Raw genomic sequence first — 25814 nt, forward strand, 5'->3', positions numbered from 1 at the left:
TTTGGGCAAATAAGAGTCATCTCCTGAGTGGGGAGGGCAACTGGTCACAGATTTAACCCCTCTCATTATAATGAATAATAAATGGAACTTTCTGTTTAAATACACGGTTAAACTATTTTCCAAGAAACAGCAACATTTTAAAGCCAGAGCGTTATGTTCTTGTTAATTTTAATTTAATATTCATACTCGAGTTACCCTGGTGTTTATATATATACATGGAAATATTCTTTCTTATAGGTTTCTTCAGGAAAAGCCAGGTTGTAAATACTCAAAAGAACAGATCCAAGGTAAAGGCAAATTTATTAACTTCCTAAAAACTCATCAGCTTCTGGTGGAATATCTCGTTCTTGAAGTGTTTTACAGTTAAGCAGTAAGGAAATCTGGAGTTGGAGTTTTTTGGTTTTTATTTCCAGAGCCGGTGGCAGAATCATTTAAGCGTGAAATGGCAAACGCTGTAGCTCACGAAAAATCTGAAAAATCGGAAAAATCCAGCTCTCCCCCCCCGTTCCCAAATGGACTCTCCCTTCCCCTGACGCCGCTGCCATGGGAACGGCGCGCGGTGCGTGCAGCGGAGCCACCGCTGAGCCGAACCGGGACCGGCACCGGGACCGGACCTGACCCGAACCCCGCCGGGGTGAGCCGGAGACCCAGCTCGCAGTAGAAACCCAGGGGGGGATTTTGGGTCGGCAGCAGAACCCCAAGTTTGTGCTGGGGAGGCGGGGCCGTGGCCCCGGTTCCCCTCCGGAGCTGCGGGCCGAACGGAACCGCCCTGCCCCGGGAGCACCGAGGCGGTACCGAAGGGCTGGGAGAGTATCTGGGGGGAATTCCCTCTCCCTGTGTCCTGGCTGCTTGGATCTGGGTCTGTCCCCTGCGTTTCTCTGCATTCCCCTCCCTCTGGGCTTCCTGATTTTAGGGCTCAGCTTCAGGCACTTCTCTCCTTCTTTGCCTTCCCACTTTTCGGCAGTTTTCCTGAAAAACATCTGTGGGTAATGGAACAAAGCTAAAAGGAAAAAAAAAAACAAACAACAACAACAAAAAAAAAACCCGTTGTTCTGACTGCAGGGAGTTTCGTAACTTTTTCCTTTTCTTTTTCCTTTCCCCCTTTCCTTTTTTCCCTTTCCTTTTTTCCCTTTCCTTTTTTCCCTTTCCTTTTTTCCCTTCCCTTTTTTCCCTTTCCTTTTTTCCTTTCCTCTTTCCATCCCTTTTTCCCTCCTTTTTCCCTCCTTTTTCCCTCCTTTTTCCCTCCTTTTTCCCTCCTTTTTCCCTCCTTTTCCCCTCCTTTTCCCCTCCTTTTCCCCTCCTTTTCCCCTCCTTTTCCCCTTTCCTTTCTTCCCTTTCCTTTCTTCCCTTTCCTTTCTTCCCTTTCCTTTCTTCCCTTTCCTTTCTTCCCTTTCCTTTCTTCCCTTTCCTTTTTCCCTTCCTTCTTTTTTTCTTTCTTTCTTTTTTTCTTTTTGCTCCCCATGTCCCCCCTTCTCATCCTCACTCTCCTCTTCATTTCCTCTCTTCTGGGCAATGCTGCTCCAGGTGCAATGCTGCACTTATACACTGTGGGTTTAAGGCATTTATCTTTTAAAATATACTTGGTAATGTGTTTTTGGTTTTTTTTTTCCAATTTTTTTTTTTTAGAGTATATGGAGAGAGCATATGTTTTAGAGTATATGTGTTTCGTGTTTAAAGCTACTTAAAATATAGTAAAAATCACTGGTTTTTTTTAAAAAGTGACGATGCATAATTGGTAGAAATAGGTGCCAGGGTCATTAAGACACTAAATCTTTCCATTGTGTGACAAAATTCCTAAGTATTGGAAAAATCATTCAGGGAAAGGAAGTTTTGAGGTTCTTATTTGATGCGTGTTGTTCAGCTGTAAACACAAAAATGGACAATTTCTTTAAAAATAGGAAGGGCTGTTTGCAGTGGTTGGTGTCACAGATGTAGGGGTATGGAAGGCTTGAGTTTGTCCCAGGAGGCTGAGATTCCATTAGCATATTAGAATACTTATTAAGAGAAAATTTACAAGACAAGCAAAGTTTCTTGTGTGGGTTTGTTTTGTTTTTTTTCTTTCTTTAAGTATTTTTTTGTTTTGTTCTCTGTCTCTTCTGCAATTAATGAAGCATTAAAAGGCATTTTTTGCAAGTACCCTGAGTCTCAGGTGATAAAATTACCAGCAAATGGGTAGAGGGGAGTGCCAGGCAGATTCTTGGATACACTAAGAATCTCCAAACAAAATAGTTGGGTTTGACTTATTGGTAAGTGGAGAGAATTCAGTTTAGCATGAAATACACATTCATGGTTATGCTCATGGGATTTTATGGGTTTATTGATTTGAGAAAGCTGCTGGAATTTAATCTGCTCCAGTATTTGAAGTAAACTGGAGCCATCCTCAGCTGTCTTCAAGTTGTAAAGCTGTCTTTAAATTGGGGAGGAAGAAGTCTGAGGTAAGCTGAGAGGCAGAGGAAATGAGATTTGTGGTGAGACCTGAAAATTAAATGGACTTAAATTTCATTTAGCAGAAACAACATGTTTTTGTTTTGTTCATTTCCACTGGATATCCATTAGCAGCACGGAGGAACCTGCTAGGATGATGAAATTTGAGTAGGAGAGGGTGTAGAAGAGCAGGCAGAAAGGATGTGGCTAATTAATGCTTAATTTATTTATGTTGATGAGTCGCTTTACTCCTTGCCTCACCGGAAAATTGTGTTACATGAAAATGATGAAAAAATTCATAGGTAAATAGAAAGCAGACAGAAAAAGGGAACTCTTGTCTGTATTTAAATTACAAGTCTGTTTCCAAATATGATGGATGGAATCATAAAGTCCATAAAGCATCCCATAAAGTCCATAAAGCATCCCATAAAGTCCATAAAGTCTCACATTCTTTGTGTCTGTATCCCCTGTTATCTATAACTTGAGGCATTTTTTCCACCCCACCCACTATTACTTTATTCTCCAAATTTTGTGCATCATTTTATCTGTGATACTATTTCAACTTTTAGGTTACTTTTTATTTGCTTCCAGTGGAATATCTTAAATCCTATAAAAACAAAAGTGAGCCATATTTATGGGGTAACTACTTTCCCTTCTGGAGCTTGGAAAGTTTCAGTCATTCAGCTCTGGGCTACATCAACACCAGACTTATCTCTGCCTGTCTAGATGCACACACTGACCAAGAGAATAATGTTATTCTAACCTAAAAGAATCTTATTTTACTTTTAGAATGTGGCAAAAGTAATAGTTTTTAAATTATATAAAAGAATGGACTGCTTTTTTTTTTCTCTATAGAGTAGATGGTGGACTGTAAAGGTATTTTCCCTTTTCCATTTGCACAAGTCAGTGTTGATCTTTGCTTGTGTGCTTGAAATCAGGTGTTGGTGTGTGTCTTCCAGGAGCCTGCTTGGTCTGTATTAGTTATTAATATCATCATATTAATTATTCATGTTATTAAACACTAGTGCTGAGAGAGTAGGGGTGTCAAGCTTCAATTTGGGCTCTGTGCTGGATGAACTTCCTTGTTGGAAAAGTATTTCACAACCTGGAGAAAAAAAAACAGTGTCTGAGTAGTCCTCTTCTTTTGTGTCAATTTGTATAGGACAGAAAACATTTGTTTTTCTGAGTCTTTGAGATGCTTTGACTTCATAGCCATTAATAAAAATTCTCTCTTCTGTGGGTCTGGTTCAAGAAAGCTCTGTTCTATTTAGTGTTAAACTCCTTTCACTGAACTTTAAGGGACTTGCTCAAAGGAAACAGACAAGTCAATATTTTACCTTGTAACAGAAATAGTTTTTCTTCCAGTTAAATTTAATTAGGAGCTGCTCTAGGTTTTAATTGTCACTTCATATAAACACGTTCTGTGCTCCATTTCTCTTTCTGTGCACTAATATTTTTTGATTTATAACGAGTATTTACTGTTTGAATTTCCATCAAATTCACATTTCAACAGATTGCTGTAGATCATCAATTTTTTTTTTTTTTTTTTTTTTTTTTTTTTTTTTTATTTTTTTTTTATTTTTTTTTAGAGGAGATTGTACTGGGAATCATGAACATCAACGATTTTGTAATACTCCCAGGCTCAAAAACTGGAACCTCAGTGAGATTAAAAACTAAGTAAGTGCATTTTATATGATTCTGATAGAGATGTTTTGTACCATTGTAATAACTTTAAAGGCAACATGAAGTACAAGAGCTTATTTGTGTATGAGCAAGAAGAATAATATTTCTTTTCTAGTATTTTCACTACAGTTTTATCTTTAAACCTTTAAGTTTTAATCTATTTTCTAAGCTACAGGTCTTGTAAGAATGTATCTAACATCCATACACATAAACAAACAATGCTAAAGGATTGCAGGGTTTGTTTAGGTAATTCCTCAAACCTTTCTAAATGCAGACACACTTGTATCAGTTTTATGTTGGTTGTAATATCTATGCCAGATTCAGAGGACTCTGGAATGTGATATTCCTGAGTCCAAGGAGTTTACACTTGCCCAAAGTTTTCCAGAACTCTTGCTGAGAGCTGGAAGGGTGATCTGCCTTTACTGTCAAGTTTTTCAATTTTTTTCCTGGCTCCTTGAACCATCTTTGGGTTCCTTACTGTCTTTCAAGTGATTTCTAATGAATATTTTATATTAATTTCTCCAGAACTGTCAGGGAATTGCAGCTGGAGAAGGCACAGTTGGAAACGGAAAACAAAGAGATGGAGAAGAGATTACAGCAACTGCAGTTGAACATGAGAAGAGAAAAAGAACAGAGAAAGTAGGTTACATTTCTGTTTCAGATAAAGGAATCCACTGGGATGCTCCCTCCACATCTCCCCCTCCTTCCAGATGGGGTGTTTTGCAAAGTTTGGAATTCACAAAGTGCTCAGTTTCCCCTCTCCAGTCTTTCTTGATGAGAAACTTTTCTACCCTATCCCTTTCTTGTTGTAAACTCACATGGAAATTAAAAAAAAAAATAAAAAGAAAACCAACAAATCCTTCCTGGCAGGGATGCTTCTTGTGTGGGAGAGATCCCTGTTTCTCATTTATTCCCTCTTCTCCCTTTTCCCCCTGTCTGATTGGATTTGTCACCTTATTTTTAAAGCAGGAGACAGCAAGTAGTTTCTCTTGCACTGGGTCAGTCTCATTTCTGAAGTTTCTGAGGGGGATGCTGTAGTAAATATTGCTTTGATCCAGGTTTACATGAATCTGTGTATTTTTTCAGACATTTTCTTTTTGATGGAAAACATTTCTTAGAAAGCAGTAGTCAATATCTAAACTGATATTCACTTTGGGTATGTTTTCTTGGCTGCATTTCTGCACTTCTGAGTGAATACCCCAGAGTAAATTGGACAAAGAAGATTTATCTGAAGTGTTCTTCTCTTCAATTTTTATTCATTTAAACCTAACCTTAGAGGTTGGATGGGATTTTCTTACATTTAATAATGACTGTTTCAGTGGTGTAAAAATAAGTACTTTCTTGTACATTTGATGTTTTTACAATGATTAAAGTCAATGCTAAGCAAATTCCAATGGCAGGAAGGTGTTTGTGTTTTGGGAAATTGATCCTATAGCTAAGTCTTTCGTTTTCATTTTCATTCTGTTATTTTTTTAAAAAACATTTATGCATCTCTTACTTAGAGAAGACATAGTTTCCAAAGATTTTCTTGATTTTTGGTTCACAGGAAATCAAGTGCTTACCATTGGAAATCTGGGCAGGCAGGACCAATGATCACTCAAGCCCGAGTTCTGCCACAAAGCAAAGAGAAGAGTAATAAGGTAGGAAACTATATTTTCAGATAAAGCTGTTTAAAACCAAATAAGATTTGGAACATTGGTAGTCAAGAAAATGGGAATTCTAAATACTGTAAAAATAAAAGGTTAATCTCATGCTGAATAATATTTTTTTATTTTTCCATGACAAGCTTATCACAGAGAGATTCCTTTTGAGCTGGAGGAACATCATGTTCTGTTTGGTGGTCTGTTGGTTTGTAGGAGTGTTATTACTTCCAGCTGCAATAACCTGGACTTAATATTTCATTCTCTGATGAAAAAATTAATCATTTTAATAGCCTAGGCTCTTTTCCTTCAGGCTTTATACATCCTGGAAGCAAGAATTAGGTGTATCTGTCATCTGATAATGTTCATGAGTGCTGCTAAAAGTGGTGTTAAAATCCCAATTGTGTGATTAACAGACCTTATGTTCTTCACTTCTTCCATGAATCAGTAGGGGATCCCAAATCCAAACTAATTCAGCCTAGAGATACTTCCTCCTGCCTTTAGCAGACCCTGATGTGTCTGGAGAGACATGCAAATTGGACTGAGTGGGACGTAAAAAAAGGGTTTTCTCCTAAGATTTTTTTTTTTTTTTTTCCCCTGGAAGCCATGCTATATTTTCTGTGTTGAAACGAGAGCTGTTAATTAAGTGAGACCACTTGAAATTGGCTGAATTAAAGCTTATGGAAGTCTGAAGAAACAGACAATGACAACTTCAGACTAAGCTGTCAGAGTTGCTATTGGAAGCCTTTTGAAGCAGCAGCAGTTTGGTGTGAAGGTCTTCTCAGCCAGCACACTCAATTTCAATAAAATTGCTTCTGAGAAGAAGAGAGGCTCTGGATGAAAAGGTTGTCTTTAACCCACCTCCTTCCCTTTCCCCTTCTCTGAGACAAACAACTTAGATCTGCTGCCACTTCAAAGACTTCAGATTTTCAGCTGTGATGGCCCAGGAGTTGAGTGGGGCAGAATTTTCAAAGGGGCAAAATTAAAATTTCTACAGATGCAAAAGAGTGGAGGGTGGGGTGGAAGTGAGGGTGCAGTGTGGACTCTCTGTAGGGAAAAACTGAAGTGCAAACCTGTTGAAAACGATGAGTTACTGGGGTGCTACAGCATGGGAGGGTAATGAAGAGAAGCAGAAGCAAAACTAAGTTCCCCCCTGCAGCAAACTGTAGGTAGGTATATTTGCAGTAGACTTCATGGGGTGACATTTGAGCTGAAATCACTGTAATTATTAATTTTCTGCAGGTCTGTGCTTGTGGGAACCCCTTGCTAGGTACCTGTTTGGGCAAACAAGAGCCATTTCCTGAGTGGGGAGAGCAACTGATCACAAATTTAACCCCTCTCATTATAATGAATAATAAATGGAGCCTTCTATTTAAGCTATTTAAATATATGGTTAACTATTTTCCAAGAAGCAGTAACATTTTAATGCCAGAAGTGTTATGCTCTTATTAATTTTCATTTAATATTCATACTCAAGTTACCCTGGGGTTTATATATAAATGGAAATATTCTTTCTTATAGGTCTCTTCAGGAAAAGCCAGGTTGAAAATACTCAAAGAACAGATCCAAGGTAAAGGCAGATTTATTAACGTAGTAAAAATTCATCAGCTTCTGCTGGAGTATCTGGTTCTTGAAGTATGTTCCAGTTAAGCAATAAAGAAATCTGGAGCTGGAGTACTGGGTTTGAGCTGGAGTTTTTTGGTTTTTCTTTCCAGAGCCACTGACAGAACCATTTAAGCATGAAATGGCAAATTCTGTAGCTCATGAAAAATCTGAAGTGAAGAAGCTGACATGTGGACTGTGTGAAATTCAGAGTGCTCTGCTGGTAAGCAAACCAGAGTATATTGTGTATACATAGTAGTTCTGTAGCAATAAATTGACTTAGATGTGTTACAGAGTACAATAAATTTTCAAATTAATTATCTTGGGTTTGTCCAGGCTTCAAGCTGTGTGTGGTTTGCACAGATGAGTCTGCCCTGGAACTTGGAGACTTTCAGGCTCCTTCCTGAGGAATTAATTTTTCCTATAGATGGAAATACAAATGTGCATCCCTAAAACACAGGAGCAGCTCTAAATTCTGGGTTAGCTTTCTGGATGTTATTGTACTAGCTGCCTCCAGTCCTGCCAGAAAAAGGAATTATTTTGATGGCAGGATTGCTGTTGGTGAAATGGTTAAGTCAAGGAGCTAATTTGAACTTTTAGCCTTAGCTTTTCAGTCCAGTTGAAGATTTTTTTTTTAAATACCTTATTTTTGTAGTATGTTCTGGAAAAAAAAAAAAAAAAGAAAGAAAAAAGAAAAGGAAAAAAAAAAGACTTCTCCAAGATGGTCAGCTCAGGGTGCCATATTAATTATTTAATGTTGCAACTTAGGGAGAGGAAAATTTACTTAAATATTTGAGATTAATTCCATCCTGGTTATTTAAATATCTTATCTTACTGGAGTTGAAATTAAGGTAATAAGTCTCTCACATTTTTTCCCAAAATATATTTCTCAAATCCACTTTAATTTGAGCCTTTCTCACTCTGATAACTACATCAGCTGAAGGGGGGGGTTTATGTGCTGATCTTCCTGAGTGGCCAGGGAGCAGATTAAATGATTCTGTTATCAAAACCATTATCACTCCTTTAACAGCAAGGGTTTTTTAAGCTATATTTATATTAATTTGCCCAGCATGGGAACAGGAGAGCAGGGGAGTTATCTCCTACTTAAAGAGCACTACCCTATGATTAAAGTAAGACATGTGGTTGCAGGCAAACAGGACAAATCTTGAGTGGTCCAGGAATGTTTTGTAATTCTAAATACTTCCAAAAGCACCAGGACACATTCTTAATCCTGGCTGCTTTCTCAGCTGTGTTAAAGAGTGGAAATCTCTATTATCAGGTATGAAGTGATTTATATTTAAGAGAGATTTTACCTTTTTAAAAGTGCAAATACAAAACTACCCTCCAAAATACCACATAACCCCTAATGGATTTTTGAAGTAACTTGGGCAAACAGAGTAGTTCCATCATTTGCTCCATCCACTTGTTCCAACAATTTTTTTTTTTTTATTCTATGAAAGCATTCCCTCTCTTTGAAAGATTTCCACCCCTGCTCTGTGGTAAATGCCACGGCACATTAATATTGCTTTTACAGCTAATTAGACTGATTGGAGCTGCAAACACTCAGAACAAAAGGTGCAGATACTTGCTTTGTGTGTCTTTTAAATGGTTTTCCTGTGGGGAAACAAAACAAAATGATGGAATTTTACTTTCTGCCGAGATTGTTCACCACCAAAGCCCCTGGAATTCTGCTTCCTTTTTTAAAATTTATTTTTAATTCTTTTTTTTTTTTTTTAAAACTTATTTTACATTCCACTTCATTAGTGCTCACCTGACCATACATACCCTGGCTGTGCACTCAAGCCAATCATCCCCAGCTGGTTTATTTTATTATTATAAAAGTTCCTACCACTATTGCATACAGATATTTTTTATATACGACGATTCTATATTTTTATATGTTATTATAATATTATTATTACCTATTATAATATTATAACATTATTTTAACATACTCTTGCTGCCATTACTCTTGCTGCCATTACTCTTGCTGCCATTACTCTTGCTGCCATTACTCTTGTTGCCACTATTATAATTTTATTATAATTCTATTTTATTCTATTTATTTTAATTATAATTTTATTATAATTTTATTATAATTTTATATTTTTATAATGTTATAATTTTATTATATCTTATTATATCATCTTATTATATCATCTTATTATATCATCTTATTATATCATCTTATTATATCATCTTATTATATCTTAATATTTTTATTATTTTTATTATTTTTATTATTTTTATTATTTTTATTATTTTTATTTTTATTATTTTTATTGCATTTTATTGCATTTTATTGCATTTTATTGCATTTTATTATCGTTATTATTGTTGTTATTGATACCATTATTGTTATTGATATTGTTGTTATTATTATTTATATTATTATTTATAGTATTACTGATATTAATTCTGATATTAATTCTGATATTAATTCTGATATTAATTCTGATATTAATTCTGATATTAATTCTGATATTATTATTGATATTATTATTATTATTATTGTTATTATTATTATTATTATTATTAATCCTGCAAGCTCTTAGGGTGCTCCTTAACTCCCACCTGCTCCGCAAATCCCGATTTTCAGGTTTTTCACCCAGGATTTCTCCCCCCAGTGCCCCCCCCCATCCCCTGCCCGCAGTGCCTGTGCGGGCCGCCAGGGGGCGCTGCGCACCCGCAGGACGCTCGCGCTGCGGGAGTTCCGCGCTCCCTCCCCGCTCCCTGTCAGAGCTCCCCCCGCACCTCCCGGGACCGGAGCCTCCAAAACGGGAATTTTACGAAGGAATGAGGGACGATTTGCCCTTCTTTCACCCTCGCCCTTCGGCTGAGGCGGAGCTGCGCTCCCCCCAGGGCTGAATTCGCCATCCCACACGGTCCCTCGTGTCGGGGCGAGGCGGGTGGGTAAGCACAGGGGTTGGTTCCACACAGGGAGTCTCCCGGGGGAGAGAGAAAAACCTGAGAGAAAAAAGTTTCCACAGAGGGACACCTCCCTCGCTATTTTATCGCGATCCATCGAGCCGATGGGTGACAGGGTTACAAAGGCTTCGCCTTCCACAAAAAGTTTCGCGTTCGCGAGTGGCTCGGCAGGAGGTTGATGGGCTGAGGAGAAGTTTCCACAGAAGCAAACAGCACCGCTGCTTTATTGCAACACCCCCAGCCTGCTGCCTTTTTTGTAAAAAAAAAAAAAAAAAAAGTGGAGAACGAGGCTGTGAAACAGGGACTCCAGCACAAATCCTGTGAGGAAAGGGCTGAGGGAGCTGGGGGTGTTCAGGCTGAGGAAGAGGAGGCTCAGGGGAGACCTCATCACTCCCTACAAATCCCTGAATCCTTTCCTCCCTGAATCCTGGTTGGAGCTCTTCTCCCAGGCAGATATCAGTAAAACAAGAGGCCATGGGCTCAAGCTCTGCCAGGCTGGATATTAGGAAAAAAATCTTTCCAGAGAGGGTGAATGGGCTGCCCAGGGAGGTGGGGGATTCTCCATCCCTGGAGGGTTTTAAGAAGAGGCTGAATGTGGCACTCGGTGCCATGGGCTGAGAACCACAGTGGATCAAAAATTGGATCTGGTGATCTCTTTCCAACGCAACTGGTTCTGTGAACTGGGTGCAATTCCACCAATGGCAGTGTTGAAATGCAATGTAACACATTTCTGGGCCAGAAGGTTTTTCCACAGGCTCTTAGAAATATTGTTATAGGTGCATTGTTTGAGGCTTTCCCGAGTTGTTGCATGCCAAGTGTTTTAGAAAAACAAATTGTCAGTGGTAAAAATGGCCAAAGGTGTGTGATCACTCATCAGAGACAGTTTAAATACAAGCTTGTGTCTATATTTAAGTCTGTTATTTGGAATTTAAATACAAGGTAGCTTGAAAGTCTGAATTCCTACTCAAGTCTGCTCCCTAGGTTGCCACTCTCAGCACCCCTGATACTTTCAAACCCCTCACAAAGGAATAAATGGTGGTCATCTCAGTACTACTCAGTTTCTAACATACAACTCATGTGTTATGAAACAAAAAAATTTTACAAGTAGGGTAGAAAAGATTTCCCCTAAAATTCTTGTGTAAAAATTATAAAAAACTTCAGGTTCTCATGCATTACATTTGATTGCATTTTGTGGATAGGTTGGAACAGCTTTTTTTGGACTAATTTGGTATGTATATTTGGTGGTTGGTTTCTTTTTTTTTTTTTTTTTTTTTTTTTTTTTTTGAGAAAACCATTTTTTTTTTCCTAAGGTTATTCCCAATTTGATTCTGAGAAATTTCTTTTTCCAATAACTTTCCAAATATATATTATTGTGGTTTTCAGTTTCTTTCATTCCTACTTTAATAACTGTTTTAGAGCAGGACTGAACGAATCAGAGAGAATACACATCAGGATTTTTTTATGAAAAATGTTTGGTTTCATACATTATTGCTACAATTACAAAGAAAGAAATTTACTTTATAGTGAGACTGCAAGCTAACACAAAGATTAAAAATACAGGTAAGATCTTGATTAAGTGTAAGTAGATTTAAGTATTTCAGTTGTACCGTATGGAGTTCTACTGAAGGCAAATTTTGCTTTTCAGTGGTGTCTCTGGATCTGTAATTCTGTTATCCTGCTGAAATTTATTTGATGATCTCATTCTTTCTTCCCAGAAATATAATCCTATTAGTACTGCTGTAAATTATCAAAGCTATTGGTCTAATAAATAATTCATTGTTGAAATGATCCTTGCTTATGTTAGCAGAAAGGTTACATCATTTGATGGAAAAACTTTAGGTGAGAATTTAAGGCAGTTACAGAAGGATTCACCATCCTGTGGGTAATGAAAAGCCAGTAGTAAATAATCTTTTGGGATGATGTTTGATCACGAGTTATGCAGTGGACATATTTTTTTTTCCACGACCTGTTTTACATGGATATAAAAAGATTTCACCACGCTACATAGAGAGTGGTTAGGATTCTTTATTTATTTCTTTTTCAAAGACTATGGCAAATGTTTTAGTCCTAGAGCTGGGTGGTAGCAAGGGTAAGAAAACAGTAATAAATCTTGTAATGTTTTTTTCTTTGAGATAGGTAATTTTTTTATATTTAAAGGCATAAGCTCCTGATATCAGTTTTGGTGGTAAACAAAGTGATCTGAGATGCTGGAATTTTATTGTAGGGATTAAAGGCCACAGAGCAGTTCAGTGGAGGAACACAAAGATTTAAAGTGAGAATCACTCCATCTGCATCAGGAGATTTCTGCCTTAAGATGCCTTGATTTACACCACTCCCCCCACCACCTTTTATTTGTCCTCTATCCTCTCCAGTCCTACTCTGAAGCTCATTAGGAACTGCCTCTGGTGATAAAGGAAGCTAACAAAAGGTTGCAGGGAGAGGTGTCTGTGTGGGTTAGGCATCAAAGTAAGAGAAAATTAACATCTTGAGTTCATCCCCTGGGAAGTTTAACATGAGGTCAAAACAAATAAGCTTTACATGTGTTCTCTCCAATCAGTTCTGCAATTCTTGCTTGAGTATTTTGAAGCAACTGAGCAAAGTCTCAACGAAGATGTTCATGTTGTTCATACCAATAACACAGCAGGGTGAGTCCTTCAAGTATTGATCTGCTGTAATGCACCCTGTGCCAGAGCACCAAAAAGAACCCCACAGCTGTGCTTGCTTGAAGAAAGATGTGTGCAGCTCCATCAATGAAACCATCTCCTTGAAATAAATGTGTGATGCTAAGATTATTTTCCTCATGAAGAAGAAAGCAAAAGGATCTTTAGCCTGGTCCTTTTTAAGGCATCTGCCATAGGAAACAGAATGAGAGGGGCAATTGCAGGGTGTGTTTTTGTGTGATCTCTCTGGGTGTCAGCAATGTGGTGGTGATCCTGGGTGAAAAACTTTTCCTGTTAGTTATGGATGGTTGTAGGCTGCTAAAATTGAGCAAAAAGGTAAAGCACTCATATTCATACAGTAGACTTAGTGCAGAGTAGGTGGAAAGGAGGAGATGTGATGTGAATGAATTCTCAGTTTGCAATGGTTTCTTGAGATCTTTAACTCTTTCTACCTGTACCTTTACTGGTTTGGGGGGTTTTTTTGGCTTTTTTTGGTGGTTTGTTTTTTTTTTTTTTTTTGTGAGAAAAATGTGTTCCTTACTTGAGAGTTTCATAGACAGAGGATGGTCTCTGTGAACAGAGAGGGCACATGGGGAAAAGACAAAAATGAAATATTTTTTGTTCTTGCTTGGTAATGATTCAAGAGTTGGCAATCAAAACCTTTATTACATTTTCACAGTAATTTTCCTGGTGCTAATGAAGGCTGCAAATCAGTTAAGTCCCAGTGGGGTAAAACTGTTATTCTCCTCTGTAGCTGTTTTCAGTCAAACTCATCTGGTTCTTCATAGTTTGGAATTTGATAGAATACTTTTTGTGTGTAAATAGATGGGTACCCTAGTTAGATCCATAAATGAACTTTTTCCTCTTGTTGACCTCTACAGATCTGCATTCTGTAAGTGGGAAGCTTCAGTAAGTAGAACTTCATTAATAGAATATATAGCTCATACATTTGTTTCAATAGGTGCTGCATAAAATGCATCATTCTAGTCTGTCCTGTGAGGTGATTAATGGAATATTCAGAGTATTGAATTTTTGCTCACACATGTGCAGACATTGCAATTAACATGTGCTTATGTCCTCATCACTCCAGTGTGTGGTTTCCTACCTGCTTCCAGTATGGTGTTTGGTGGAATGACTGTGTTTATAATAAATTTTATGGTTTCATAATGCTTTATTAACAGACAGGAGCAGATACACGTGCTGGAAAGTTGGAAGTCATTGATCACTTCATGAGGGAAGTAAATCTGAGTGAATCAAAAATGAATCATGAGCAGAAGAAAGTCAATAGCAAATATCAGGTCACATCAGACAAGTTTTCATCTCTTCCACCATCAGCAGACAGTGCTGAGGCAACAGTTCAGGTAAGAAAAAAACCACACTTTTTGTTTAGGATAATTTGGGTATAATGGGGAATCAGGCTATCAGTCTTGTGCAAATTTTTGATCTTATTTTGCTCTTGGCTGAACATTGCAGTTTAGCTGTGAGCAAGGCTATAAAAGAAATGTGTGATCTTGATGCCCAGGTTAGGTTAAGGCTAAGTCCAGAAAACAGGGTGCTGCATTTCCATGGGTGATGCTAAAACTGCTGTTGCTCTTATGTGTAACTGGGGAGAGGATTATCAGCAGCAGTGCTCTAGTAATGTTGTGGAACTGATTTAGGAACTGTGCTCAGAATCAACTTGTACAGGCCTTGAAAATCAGGACAAAGGATTATTACTAAATGGTGCATTTAATGAGGAGGAATCTGCAAAGTCTTTTCAGAAAGCTTTGCTCCAATGGAGAAGAGGTAATTGTGGTCACAGAGAACAGCTGCATGCCAGTGATGCCCTATCAGGTATGATTGTTTTTGTTCTTTAATTGCATTTAAAAAATTGGAAGCCATTTTGGTGAGGTAGCAGATTTTTGAGTAGTGAAGGTAGATGTTCTGTTAACATAGTAAATGTTTCTTCTTAATTTTTCTCCCCGTGTTTCTAGATGAATTAATAACAACTTATGTTTTGGTTTTTTTTTAATAGCATTCAGATTAGTGTTTATCCTGATTTTTTTACTGAACTGTGGCTTTGGCCAGATTGTTTAGTTTGTGTCCCTGTATTTTTCTAAAACATTGTTTCTCATGTGAGCCTTTAATGCTTAGGCACAGTCCCAGCTTTTGACTGAGACAAGGAATGTGCATGGCTCAGGTTTTATATGTGGCATCAAAGTACATTTTCTGCTTGCCTTCCATAGGCTCTTTATTTCTTTGTCCCAGTGAAATATGCAATCAGTTGAAGTATGCATGGAAAAAAATGAAAAACCCAAAACCTCTTGGCTGATTGGATTTGTGCAAGATAGTCTCTTTCCTCTAGTTCATGGATGATGATCATTCTTTTCCTGTTGCTTTGAATTTGTGATATGGTGGTATTTTTATTTGTAGGGGATTTCTGCCCTGCTTCCCCTCCCCCAATGCAGTAAACTTCCTTTACATGAGAAGCTATAATAAATGTTTTTGCTGGCTTCCCCCACTTCTGACTGTGTGGTATAAATACAATACTGCTGTCTGTTTAAATTTTGGAATTATGCAAAGGCTTAGTTAGGCATGGACTATTAATGTGAAATTGATTAAAAAATAATGTAGCTAAATAGCAAGTTTATACATCTGTATAGCTGTGTAATAATTTTTTTTTTAAAACTAATTCTAATAGAATCTGTGGGAATTTGTGAGGTGCAGACCAATCTTACTGTTAGGAAGGAACCTGTGCATATTGAGTTCAAGCAAGATGGCCTGAGCTACCTGGAGAAACTCTTGCTGAAGAAATACAGAAGGTATTGTTGAAGTTGCTGGTGCTAGTGAAAGAAGTCAGAAATGCTTAATAACATTAACAAAAAATCCACTAAAATTTTTAACTGTTAGAAATATTTTCAATACTTAAGGTGGCTGTATACATGGTGATTAAAGAAACCAAATATTATCGATAATTAAATATTAATAATAAACAAAATATTAATCATAATAAACTAAATATAAATAAAATAACTGCTATAACCAGACCTGATAATGTAATATTTGAGAATTAATGTAGACATAAGATCTGGAGGCGAATCTCTCTGCTAGGAGTTTATTTTGGAATTTAAAGCCAGGTAATGATATTCAATTGCTTGACTTTTGGGGCATTTGCTACAGGAGTTTTATAGAGAAGGGGCAGTAGGATCTTCATCACTACAGAGTTATTTAGTTGATCCCTGAGGTGAGAGGTTATCTCAGTGAAATTAAGAAGAGTTATTCACAAGCAGTTAATATTATTACTGCAGTAAGTAGTGTGATGGTTTTGTTTTTCTTTTTTTAGGGACTGTGATACTGCATATTAAAAAAAAGATGTCTAGTTAAGATTGTTTTGGTTTTGTTTTTTAGAACTCCTGTTGAGCAAATGACTGGTAGTTGCATTAAAGATTTAAGGGCAGTGGAACCACAGAATGTGCATCAGGCTGTGACTGGAGAAGAGGGAGAAGGAGATGATGACATTGATGACTTAACAGGTTTAATACCTTTCTGTTCATTGAATCTATCAGATACTAAGGATATTTTTATTTCTATGTTTGTTGAACAGTTAGGTAGTTAGACAGTTTCTGCTTAAAGAAAGGAATGATAACGAAAGGAGAAATTTATGGCACCTCATAATAAATAAAGTTTTCATTTGTATAAGTAATTCTTGAACAGGAACAACTGAAGTGCAGCAAATTAACTATTATTTCACAGTTGAAGAGGTGAAGAGATATTGGACGTCTGTTTTTAGAGAGGATGTACCCAACACTCTTCCTGAAAGTGCAGATTTCAAAGAGCCCTGTTTGAAAATTGAGCTTCTTGATGATGTAAGTATGTAACAAAGAACTTCTCCATCAGTCTTCACAGTGATCCTAAATGATTGGTTTAAGTATTGATTGGTTCAAGTAGCAACAACTAGATAATTTCTCACTGAAAAATGGTGCATTTTTTTTTTCTTTTCCATATGAGTGTGGCTTCCAAAGTTTCCCTGTAATATGTTCCTGTTGTGTCCAGGGACCCTTACTGTACAGAAATTATTAAAAAATAAAGCCTGCAGATTTTTAATCACTTGAGATAAGGTTTTTTGAATTTAATCTCTTGGGGTTTTTGTTTGTTTGTTTTAATTAGTCCTATGGCAAGGACTTGGAAGGATTGCCCAACTTTGTGGTGATGGAAGCTGGGGCTATTGGAATGAATAAGCAAAGAAAAACTGATCTACTGGAGCAGATGGAAAGGTATCAGATACACAGAAATTATTTGGAAGAGAGGAGAAAGATCATATCTTCTGACTTTGTTATGTTGCTAAATAACAGGGACTTTTCTGTGCAGTTATTTGTACTTTATGTGAAATTGGGGAATCCTTGACTATAAATTCCTTTAAGGCATGGTGAGGAGACACAGGTTCTCATCCTTGCTGTGTAACATAGAGTGGGACAGTGTCATGACAGTTAATTACTACTTTCCCTTCCTCTACATTTCTTCCAAGATCCTGTCTGGAAACTTTTTATTTGAGTGACCTAATGATTTGTTGCTTAATCTGTAAGATATTTTGATGACTGTTGGGCCATTAAGGGGCATACAGCACTTTTAGCATTAAAGTTAATGAGTAGTTTGTTTCTTCAGCTTTGTCAGTGAGCCACCAAGGTTTATTAATTGCCTGTAACTAGGGAGACAACACTTCAAAATGTCTTTATTTTGTTTGCTTAACCACTCCAGTGTTAAATCATGTAAGACACATTTCTTCCTAGGTGTATGTCTTGAATTACAGGTAGAATTTTTTCTTCTCTATTCTCTCTCAGTAGGAGCAGGGACTGTCATACAGATAAATCTGTAACTGTGTTGTGTGCTTTCAAGGTACTCTTATTCCTCTCATGTCATTCCAGGCAAAACTGATAGTCCTTAAAATTAATGGGACATGTGCAAACTTTCTGATGTCCCTGAATATATTTCTGATTAGGTGTGATCTGTTTTTTTATATTTTATTCTTCTGGTTTTTCCTCCTTCATCTGTTTAGAAGTGGTTCAGCAGCTGCAGATCAGAACAGCACAGTACCAGACCTTATGCCAAGACAAACTGTAGGCATAATGAGAAAGTCATTCTGTCATTTAACTTCCACAGCTGACACTCAGTGTTTTTTACCTTTTCCTCTTGACAGAAATCCTGTTTCTAATAAAGAAATTTCTCAAGGTAAGTTTTAAAATTTAATTGTACAATATACATAAGTGTACATAGTTTTATCATTCTGTTGTAGGATGATCTGACAAATCTCAGAGTTTAGCTGTAGTGTATTAGATTTAATATATGGCATGTGTCCTTTTTAAGTGGAAAAAAATAATCTGTGTAGATAGGGTGAGAAGCTGTTTAAATGACCACCTGTTCTGCATGAAAAATCATAATTAATGTAGAAGTATTCCAGTGCCTGCTGCATGTCAGTGAAATCACCATTAAAGCTTTGCAACTTTATTTTGTAGCACTCTTAAGGGATCCCAAAGATCTTATTCTGTGTCCTAGAACTACATAAAGTACATTGTCACATTTTTAATATTAGGAAATAAGTTGGAATGTAAGGGTACTTATTTTCTTTGTTCTTGCAAGTCCTGAACAAATGCTCCAGCACTTCAGGACCTGGCACTTGTTCTCTTTGTGCTTAGTTCAAGTTACTGCTTATTTAAGTCTTCAAAGGTGAAAAAATAAAAAGCTGACTAAAGAGATGTGATTTATGTGCTTGTTTGGGCACAGGTTAAAAATTAAAATGGGTATGAGTTGTACAAACAAAGAAAAACTCCTTGCAGAATCATTCAGACTGTTAGTTGATATATTTCAAACCATAATACTATTTTTTAAGTGTATTCCATGGAATTGATGCCATTGCAGTTCTTATGCTGGCTCTGGTTAGATTATAGCACTGAAAATGTAGAAAATTACATTATCATGAAGTGGGAGTTGGAAACATGATAAGATTATTAAGATCTAATGTTTTCACAGACAATGATGGACAGGAACAGAGAAATCAGACACAGAACAGGTAGTACTACCTGGTTGGTTTATTCCATGTATGTTGGTACCTCTGGAAATCATGAGCAGGAAGCTCATGACAGTTAATTGTTCAGATTTGTAATTTTATGGCTTAGGGGTAACTGATTTTTGTATTTAAGTTAATGAAGAAAATATTGTGGACTCACAGGTTGTAATTCAAATTAATTTCCATAAAAGAAAACCAGCTCCCTCTTTCATGACTTCATTGTAGAAAAAATGGCTGTCTGCAGTCACCTGGAAAGAAATGCAGTGCAAAAGGAGAGTGTGAAACTGAAGAAGATGACAAGATCACTTATTTCCAGTAAACTACCTGTGAAGATCTCTAACCCTACTGAGTTAATGAGCAGCAAATACCTCCTTGAGACACTGCAGAAACCTCAGAAAGGTTCACAGCAGCTGGACAGCACCTGCAATAGCCATAGTTTGCTTTTACCTGTACTTACAAAGTCTTCAGTGGTAAAATATTAATTCCTTGGTTGCTAAATAGATAATGTCTGTTTCTTAATCTACTTTCCTCGTTTAGCATGAGGCAACATAACATATTCTTGAGTCAGTTGAGAAATATTGATGGTTTTATTATTACCATGAAATAGTCTACTGCTTTTCCCCATTTTCCACCAGAAACCTTGCCCCAAAACTATCAAAAACATAGATCTAATCAGAGGATGTCACTGCCTTCCATATTTCATATGTTAGGGGATGAAGGCCTCTGTGCTTTTCAGTTCATGTTGTCAGTCTTCAAAAGAAGCAAAAAGACCCAAAACCAAAAAAATCCCCAGACAAATAGACAAATCTTGGGTAAAAAATAAAAAGTGTGAGGGGGAGAATGCAACTCTTCCCATATCAGTATCCAGGTCTCTTATCTCTCAATTGCATGCCAAAAATTCTAGATACTCTTTTCTAACTTAACCTATTCAAATGTTCATTTGCTGAAAAAAAAAAAATTGAAAGCAAAATATCATGGAGGAGGTTGGGACATTTAGATTTGGAGTAATTGTTGAACAGTATTACTTTAGCTGATGTACACCAAGATAAGTGAAAACAAAGAAAAAATGCATTTCATGTCCACAGTGGAAGAATAAACTCAAACCCTCACAACATCAGCAGGATATTTATAGGATTTTAAGGCCTAAACCATGCAAAACCATCATCCTTATGAACATCTACTGCACCAGGCTATCAGAATCATTCCAAGTTTTATGAGATGAGCATTTTATTAATACAAACTTGCAAGAGCAACTCGTGAAGTTTCCCCTTTTCCTGTTTCTAATGTCTTTGTGTTTTATTCAAGTTACAGGATGTAGCCAAAAGACAGAAATCTGTTTCTACACAGTACTGGGGATTTGAAGGTTTCTTTGTTGTAGGTGCAAACCCTAAACCAGGAGTGCTTGGAGCACGTTCTTCACTGTGTGCTGTCTCTAGCCACAGGGACAGTAAGGTGCCATTTCCAGGTAATGCTGGACAAATAAATTCCTCAAACAATATACAAATTTATCACTGTTGTTGTGAGACATCCTTCTGTTTATGTAACCTGACTCCATGCCAACACACACTACTGGTGCTGTGGAAGGATAAAATAAACTTTACTACCTTGAGATAAATTACATCACTTTACTGCCACAGATTTATAAGCTTCTTTATATGCCCTGAGAATTGGGTTCCAGTAGAACTTTACACTTTTCTTTGTGTATAAAATACATTAACAAAAATGCTTTTAATGGTGAATATGAAACAAGATGTGAAATGATGGGTGAACATTAATTATATGATCAAGTATATTGCTTGAATGAAAGCTTCTTAGTGTGCAATGTGATTTTTAAAATTATTTTTATTTTTATTTTACATTATGTGTAGAAAATTTGTTGACCAACTTCTTTAACAATCACACATTAAACACAGCAAAAACAGTAACAGTAAATGCACATTAACACAAAACCTGCAATTGGTTTCCTCCAATACTTTTTAATTTCAGGAGATGGAAAGTGGGTTACTGAAAGGAGCTCAGGTGAATATGCTGCTGACTCTGTAGTTCAAGGTGTCTTAGAAGGTCTGTTGAAGAGACCTTCAAGTGGTTTGGGGATGCAAAAGAGAATTTCTGCACCAGTGGTAGCACAGAGGTCGTGTCCAGGTAAGGACAGCAACAGCTTTGAGGTCCTGCTTTAACAGGTTAATTTTTTATGTAAAAAGCAAAAGTGCTGTCTGTGATGATTCAGTTGAATTCAGGTAATTTTTATATTCATCTATGTAGTTTGGGTACAAAGGCCTTTGTATGTAGCATTATTTTCATAAGAATAAAATTTTTAAAAGTTCTCTTCCCAGCTGTCCCTAATGGTTCTTTATATTGTGCTTAGTTTCTTCTCCTGCCTTTACCTTGTTACTCTTCTCTTAGCTTGAATATTTAGATAATAAACTGCCTAGAACAAGACTATGTATTACTGTCTGTTTTATCTAATACATTGGATTTGATCTAATAAAATATTTCTTCACTAAGCTTAATATATGAACTATAAGAAACAAGGAAAAAAAAATTCATAACTGCATCTGTACTTCTTTGTTACTTTTCTGAACTGTAGCTGTCTCCATCTCAAGGAATGTAGCTTACATTTTTTTTCCCATCTTAAGCAACCTTCTTGGCATTTTAATATTAAAAATTCTGTGTGCAGAGATTGAAATTCAATTTTGAATCCCAGAAAAATATGTGAAAGTGTCTATATTTTATTCATGATGCCTTGAATTAAAAAAGACAGAACCAAAGTTTTAAGCTTTCTACAAACTTCCTAATTCTCTCTTCTCAAATTTGTGCCACTGAAAATTGATAATTAAATCAAATATATTTTTCTGAAAGATAACCCTGAAGCATGAAGTTTCACTTCTCAATATAATTGCGAGCTCTTTATTAACATTTATTAATTCACAATATTAAGCAAAATTAGTAATCTGTTCAGCTCAAATCATAATTTCAACTACACTAAATGTCACTAATGAGCCGAGATAAAATTCTTTTTAATCTTGAATTATTAGAAGTTGTGACCTTTTCTGTTATTTCAGGGAATGATTCTAGAAGACCTTGGCCAAGAAATAACCTGCACTGTAAAATGACTGGAAATTGTCCAACAAACACACAGCCAAGACCAAAAAGTTCATCTATGGATCTGTTTAGAGATGACACTGAGGCAGCAAAGTACAAATGTCTTGATATAACCACACAAGATGAGTGGCTTTGGGAAGACATTGCTGACCAGGAAGCCTTACTTACTCTGGAAAAAGAATTACAAAGTTACACAGGCAAGTGGCAATATTGCTTCCATCCATGTTTAAAGGGGACAAAATGAAAATGAGTAGCTGCTTCATTTGCCTCCTCAGATTGTTTGATGCAATAATTCACTAAATGATCTGATGATGCAAAACTCAATTAAGCTGCAATGCAGTCCCTCCCCCTCTGAGCTGCTATGGTGGTTTTGTATTGGCAGGTCCTGGCTGCCATGCACCTTCAGTAAATAAAAGTAGGTTTTTTTGTTTGTTTGTTTGTTTTTGGGTTTTTTGGTGTTTTTTTTTCACACACAGCTCTTCTGAAGCTTCCAAATACCACATTTCAGGAAGCTCTGTCCTGCCTGTTTTAATATGTATTCATCAGAACCCATGTGTGTTTGGAACAGTTTCTCTTAGTAATGTTTGAAAAATGAGCATCTGTGCTGAATATGCTCAGAAAAAGAATAGGGAGGGAAGTTATTGTTCAACTGTCCCAGTCTCTCTCTCTCTCCCTTTCTGTTTGACTTGCTTGGAAAAGAAAGCAGAGACTCCTGGCTAGCTGGGAAAATAATAACATACATGTGTGTTGGATGAGAAACACAGACCCCAGTTGATCATCAGTGACATCTTTCATCAGCTGGAGTTGCCTCAAGACCTTTAATGCCAAGTTTTTGTTGATACTCTGAAGATCTTTAAATTTGACAGTGTAGATACTGCACTCTTTTGTTTATATTTGTTCCTGAAATGACCTAAAAAAATTGCAGGTCCTGAAAAACATTACAGCTTGCCTACTGAAGATGCAACCTCTTCCAGCAAATGCTCAGAGAAAATGTTTGGAGACACTACAGTTTTCCACAAAAATCTGGAGGTAAAAGACCACAGCAGAGTTGATACTATCAGGTAAGTTAAAAATTGTTGAGCATGTTTTCATGACAGTGTAAAAAGCTCAAAATGCCAAATATCTTGTCAGTATTGCAATAAAAACAGTCTTGACTTTTAATTGTACTTTACATGTTGATTACAAAGGTCAGCATGACCTATTTTGTATTTTGGTGTTCTAAGCCAATACTCTCATGTATTTTTGTAAACTTTGGAAATATGTTTAGTTTGGGGTTTTTTTTATTGCTTTTTGTTAATATGCAGCACTGAGATGTATGAAGTATGGCTATTGCAAATCATCCAAGTTTTTGGGTTGTAAAGTACCTTGGAAAAGTCTCCTCTATTTTAGGAGATGACAAGGAAGTTCCCCAGAGTTCTCTCATTAATTTCTTACTATGATCTTGTGATGAGCAAGGGTCAGTGTAACACTGAGGTTACCCACTTGCTGTGTAAATATGGCTGGTGTAGAGATTAGTGCTCGTTTGGGTTTGGTTTGGTTTGGTTTTTTTAAAGTTTTTCATCATTTTCACAATAGTGAAATTGCAGATTAGTAGAAAACTGCAACATATTTGCAAATAGTGCAAGTAGCATAAATGAGACTCTCCTGGCTTACTTATGCTAGGATGTGGGATTTCTCTACTGAGCTACAATAATGAAAAAAATTATTTACTTCCTGCTTGCTTAAGAGGTGAAAATCTATGTGACAAAGATTGAGGGGAAAAGAATGCATATGTTAGCTTGCAATGTATGTTTACTCACAAAATATACAGCAAAAGCTATTTTCATGCCTGTTAGTTGGACATATGTGAACATACATCACTAAGCAGAGTAAGGAATCTGAGCTGTTGAAAATCACTCTGGTGTGTTTCTTTTAAGGGGCTGGGATGAAAGCCAAATGGATGATGAGGAAGAAATTCTGGAGGATAAGCAACAAGTCCTTGCATTACAGTGAATGTGCAGACACCTTAGTGCAATTTTGATCTTTGCCTGCCTTACAAAACTTAGAAGCAGATGAAGAGGTGTCTTGAGAGCTGCTCAAGATATTATTTATTAAGGATTGTTCTGTAAAACTGTCAATAAAAAGTTTTCAAATTATGTTCATTTTGGATTTTTTATTAGTGTGAAGAAGTGCTAGAATAAAACTGGTTTTGTGCTATTATTTTTTAGGATTTTTTTATTCTTTCGAAAAATATTTTTTCTTCTTTATTTCTCCTTCCTTGTCTGCAGGTTGAATTTTGTCTCCAAATGCAGTTTTAGGTTGTCCAGGTGAGAGGTAATTAATGGAGGTATTAATGGAGCCTTCTTAAATTGTGGGACTCAATATGGCCAAGTTTATATGGAGAAATTCACAGTACACAGTGTAATAGCTCTCATAGAAATGACTCCTTATCATAGATTTTACCACTAAGAGACTTTTGCCTGGCAGTTCCACACAGTGTATTTTACTTTTCCTGCTAAATTCCTTTCTTCATTCCTGCAGTTAAAAGATGAGCTTGGCTGGTTTTGGTTTCACCAAACCATTTAAATTTCTCTATCTGATCACAATAATGCCTCAGCTGTACTTTTGAACTTGCTGTGTCTTTGTTGTACAAAGAGGTTTCCTCTCCCTTTTCTTCTCCCCTTCCCAGTTGAATGCAATTAACTGCTAGAACTTGGCTGTTACATACTAACACAGTATTTTAATGTAAAGAGGGTTTGGTGGTTTCCTGCTTTCTTTTTGAGGAAAAAATTAACTGTACCCAGTAGTTGAGAAGTTCCCTGTGGAGGTGGAAGTTAGAGCTTGAAAATCTTGAGAATCTTGTGTCTTTTGATAACATCTTTAGGATTCTTGGATACAGCATAGTGCTTCAGCTTTCTTTAAAGATTTCTTTAAAGATTTTCTTTTTTTCCTTCATTGTGCTCTATTTTTATTTTTTTTTTTAAATCAAAAGCTATCAAATTGCAGTCACAAGGACATTTGTCTCTGTGTTGGGAAGTTTTGAAAGTGGGACTAATTATGAACCTTTTATCTGGCAGTAGTTCTTAGCAATTTACAGGCAAATCCTCTCACAGGACTCAAGATCAATGGCAGTTGTTCACATAAACTTTCACATAGAAAGAGAAGTTTTAGATCCTCTTGACATCTTCCATCTGTGTTTCACAGTTCTCTCCTAACTGCTTTCAGTGAGGAGTTACAGAAGATGAAATTCAGAAAGCAACACCATGAGCACTTCTGACTCTGTTGTTACCCATTTTATATGGAATGAAAGGATTAAATGTCCCAGCTACAGCTATCAGTGAGTTATGTTTCCAGCACTAAATGGGTTATTTAGGAAATGTGGGTAGTTTTAAGAAATTAATTTCATTTATAGCCTCCAATGTTAAAAGACATCTTTGAATGCTTGTCTTGAAATCCATCTGATTCTGTAAGTGAACTTCATTAAAGCATCAGTGGAAATATTCCAATGTGTTGTTTAGCTTCTGACAGTTAAACATATTTGTGTTCTCTCCCCACCAGAGGACACCAATGCAGTCTGGTTTGTTGTCTGCCTCCTTCATCAGCTGTGTACTAATATTAGATAACATAATAATCTTCTCAACAATTTCTTTTACAGGAAAAAGTGCTTCAGTAGCCCCAGTTCCTAACAACCAGAGCTGTCAAGCTGAACAGACCATTGAGTTGGTCTCCTGCCTTATTTCTTGTCATTAAGGTGAG

The 25814-nt window shown here is 36.7% G+C and overlaps 1 protein-coding gene across 1 annotated transcript; it reads left to right on the plus strand.

The window, feature by feature from the left end:
* The first annotated feature begins 531 nt into the window (after positions 1-531).
* ZBBX (zinc finger B-box domain containing) lies at positions 532-24218 on the plus strand. The gene is made up of 19 exons (XM_071752739.1): positions 532-634; positions 4014-4101; positions 4633-4746; positions 5654-5747; positions 7269-7317; positions 7463-7572; positions 14119-14298; positions 14596-14770; positions 15618-15738; positions 16325-16449; positions 16670-16782; positions 17084-17190; positions 18111-18142; positions 19203-19447; positions 20283-20442; positions 20964-21119; positions 22040-22276; positions 23005-23140; positions 23996-24218. Exons 2-19 carry the CDS (start codon positions 4034-4036, stop codon positions 24069-24071), a joined length of 2298 nt encoding a protein of 765 aa, XP_071608840.1. The 5' UTR covers positions 532-634; positions 4014-4033; the 3' UTR covers positions 24072-24218.
* Positions 24219-25814: the final 1596 nt, after the last annotated feature.

The sequence above is a fragment of the Heliangelus exortis genome, chromosome 9 (assembly GCF_036169615.1).
Source record: "Heliangelus exortis chromosome 9, bHelExo1.hap1, whole genome shotgun sequence".
Taxonomy (NCBI): domain Eukaryota; kingdom Metazoa; phylum Chordata; class Aves; order Apodiformes; family Trochilidae; genus Heliangelus; species Heliangelus exortis.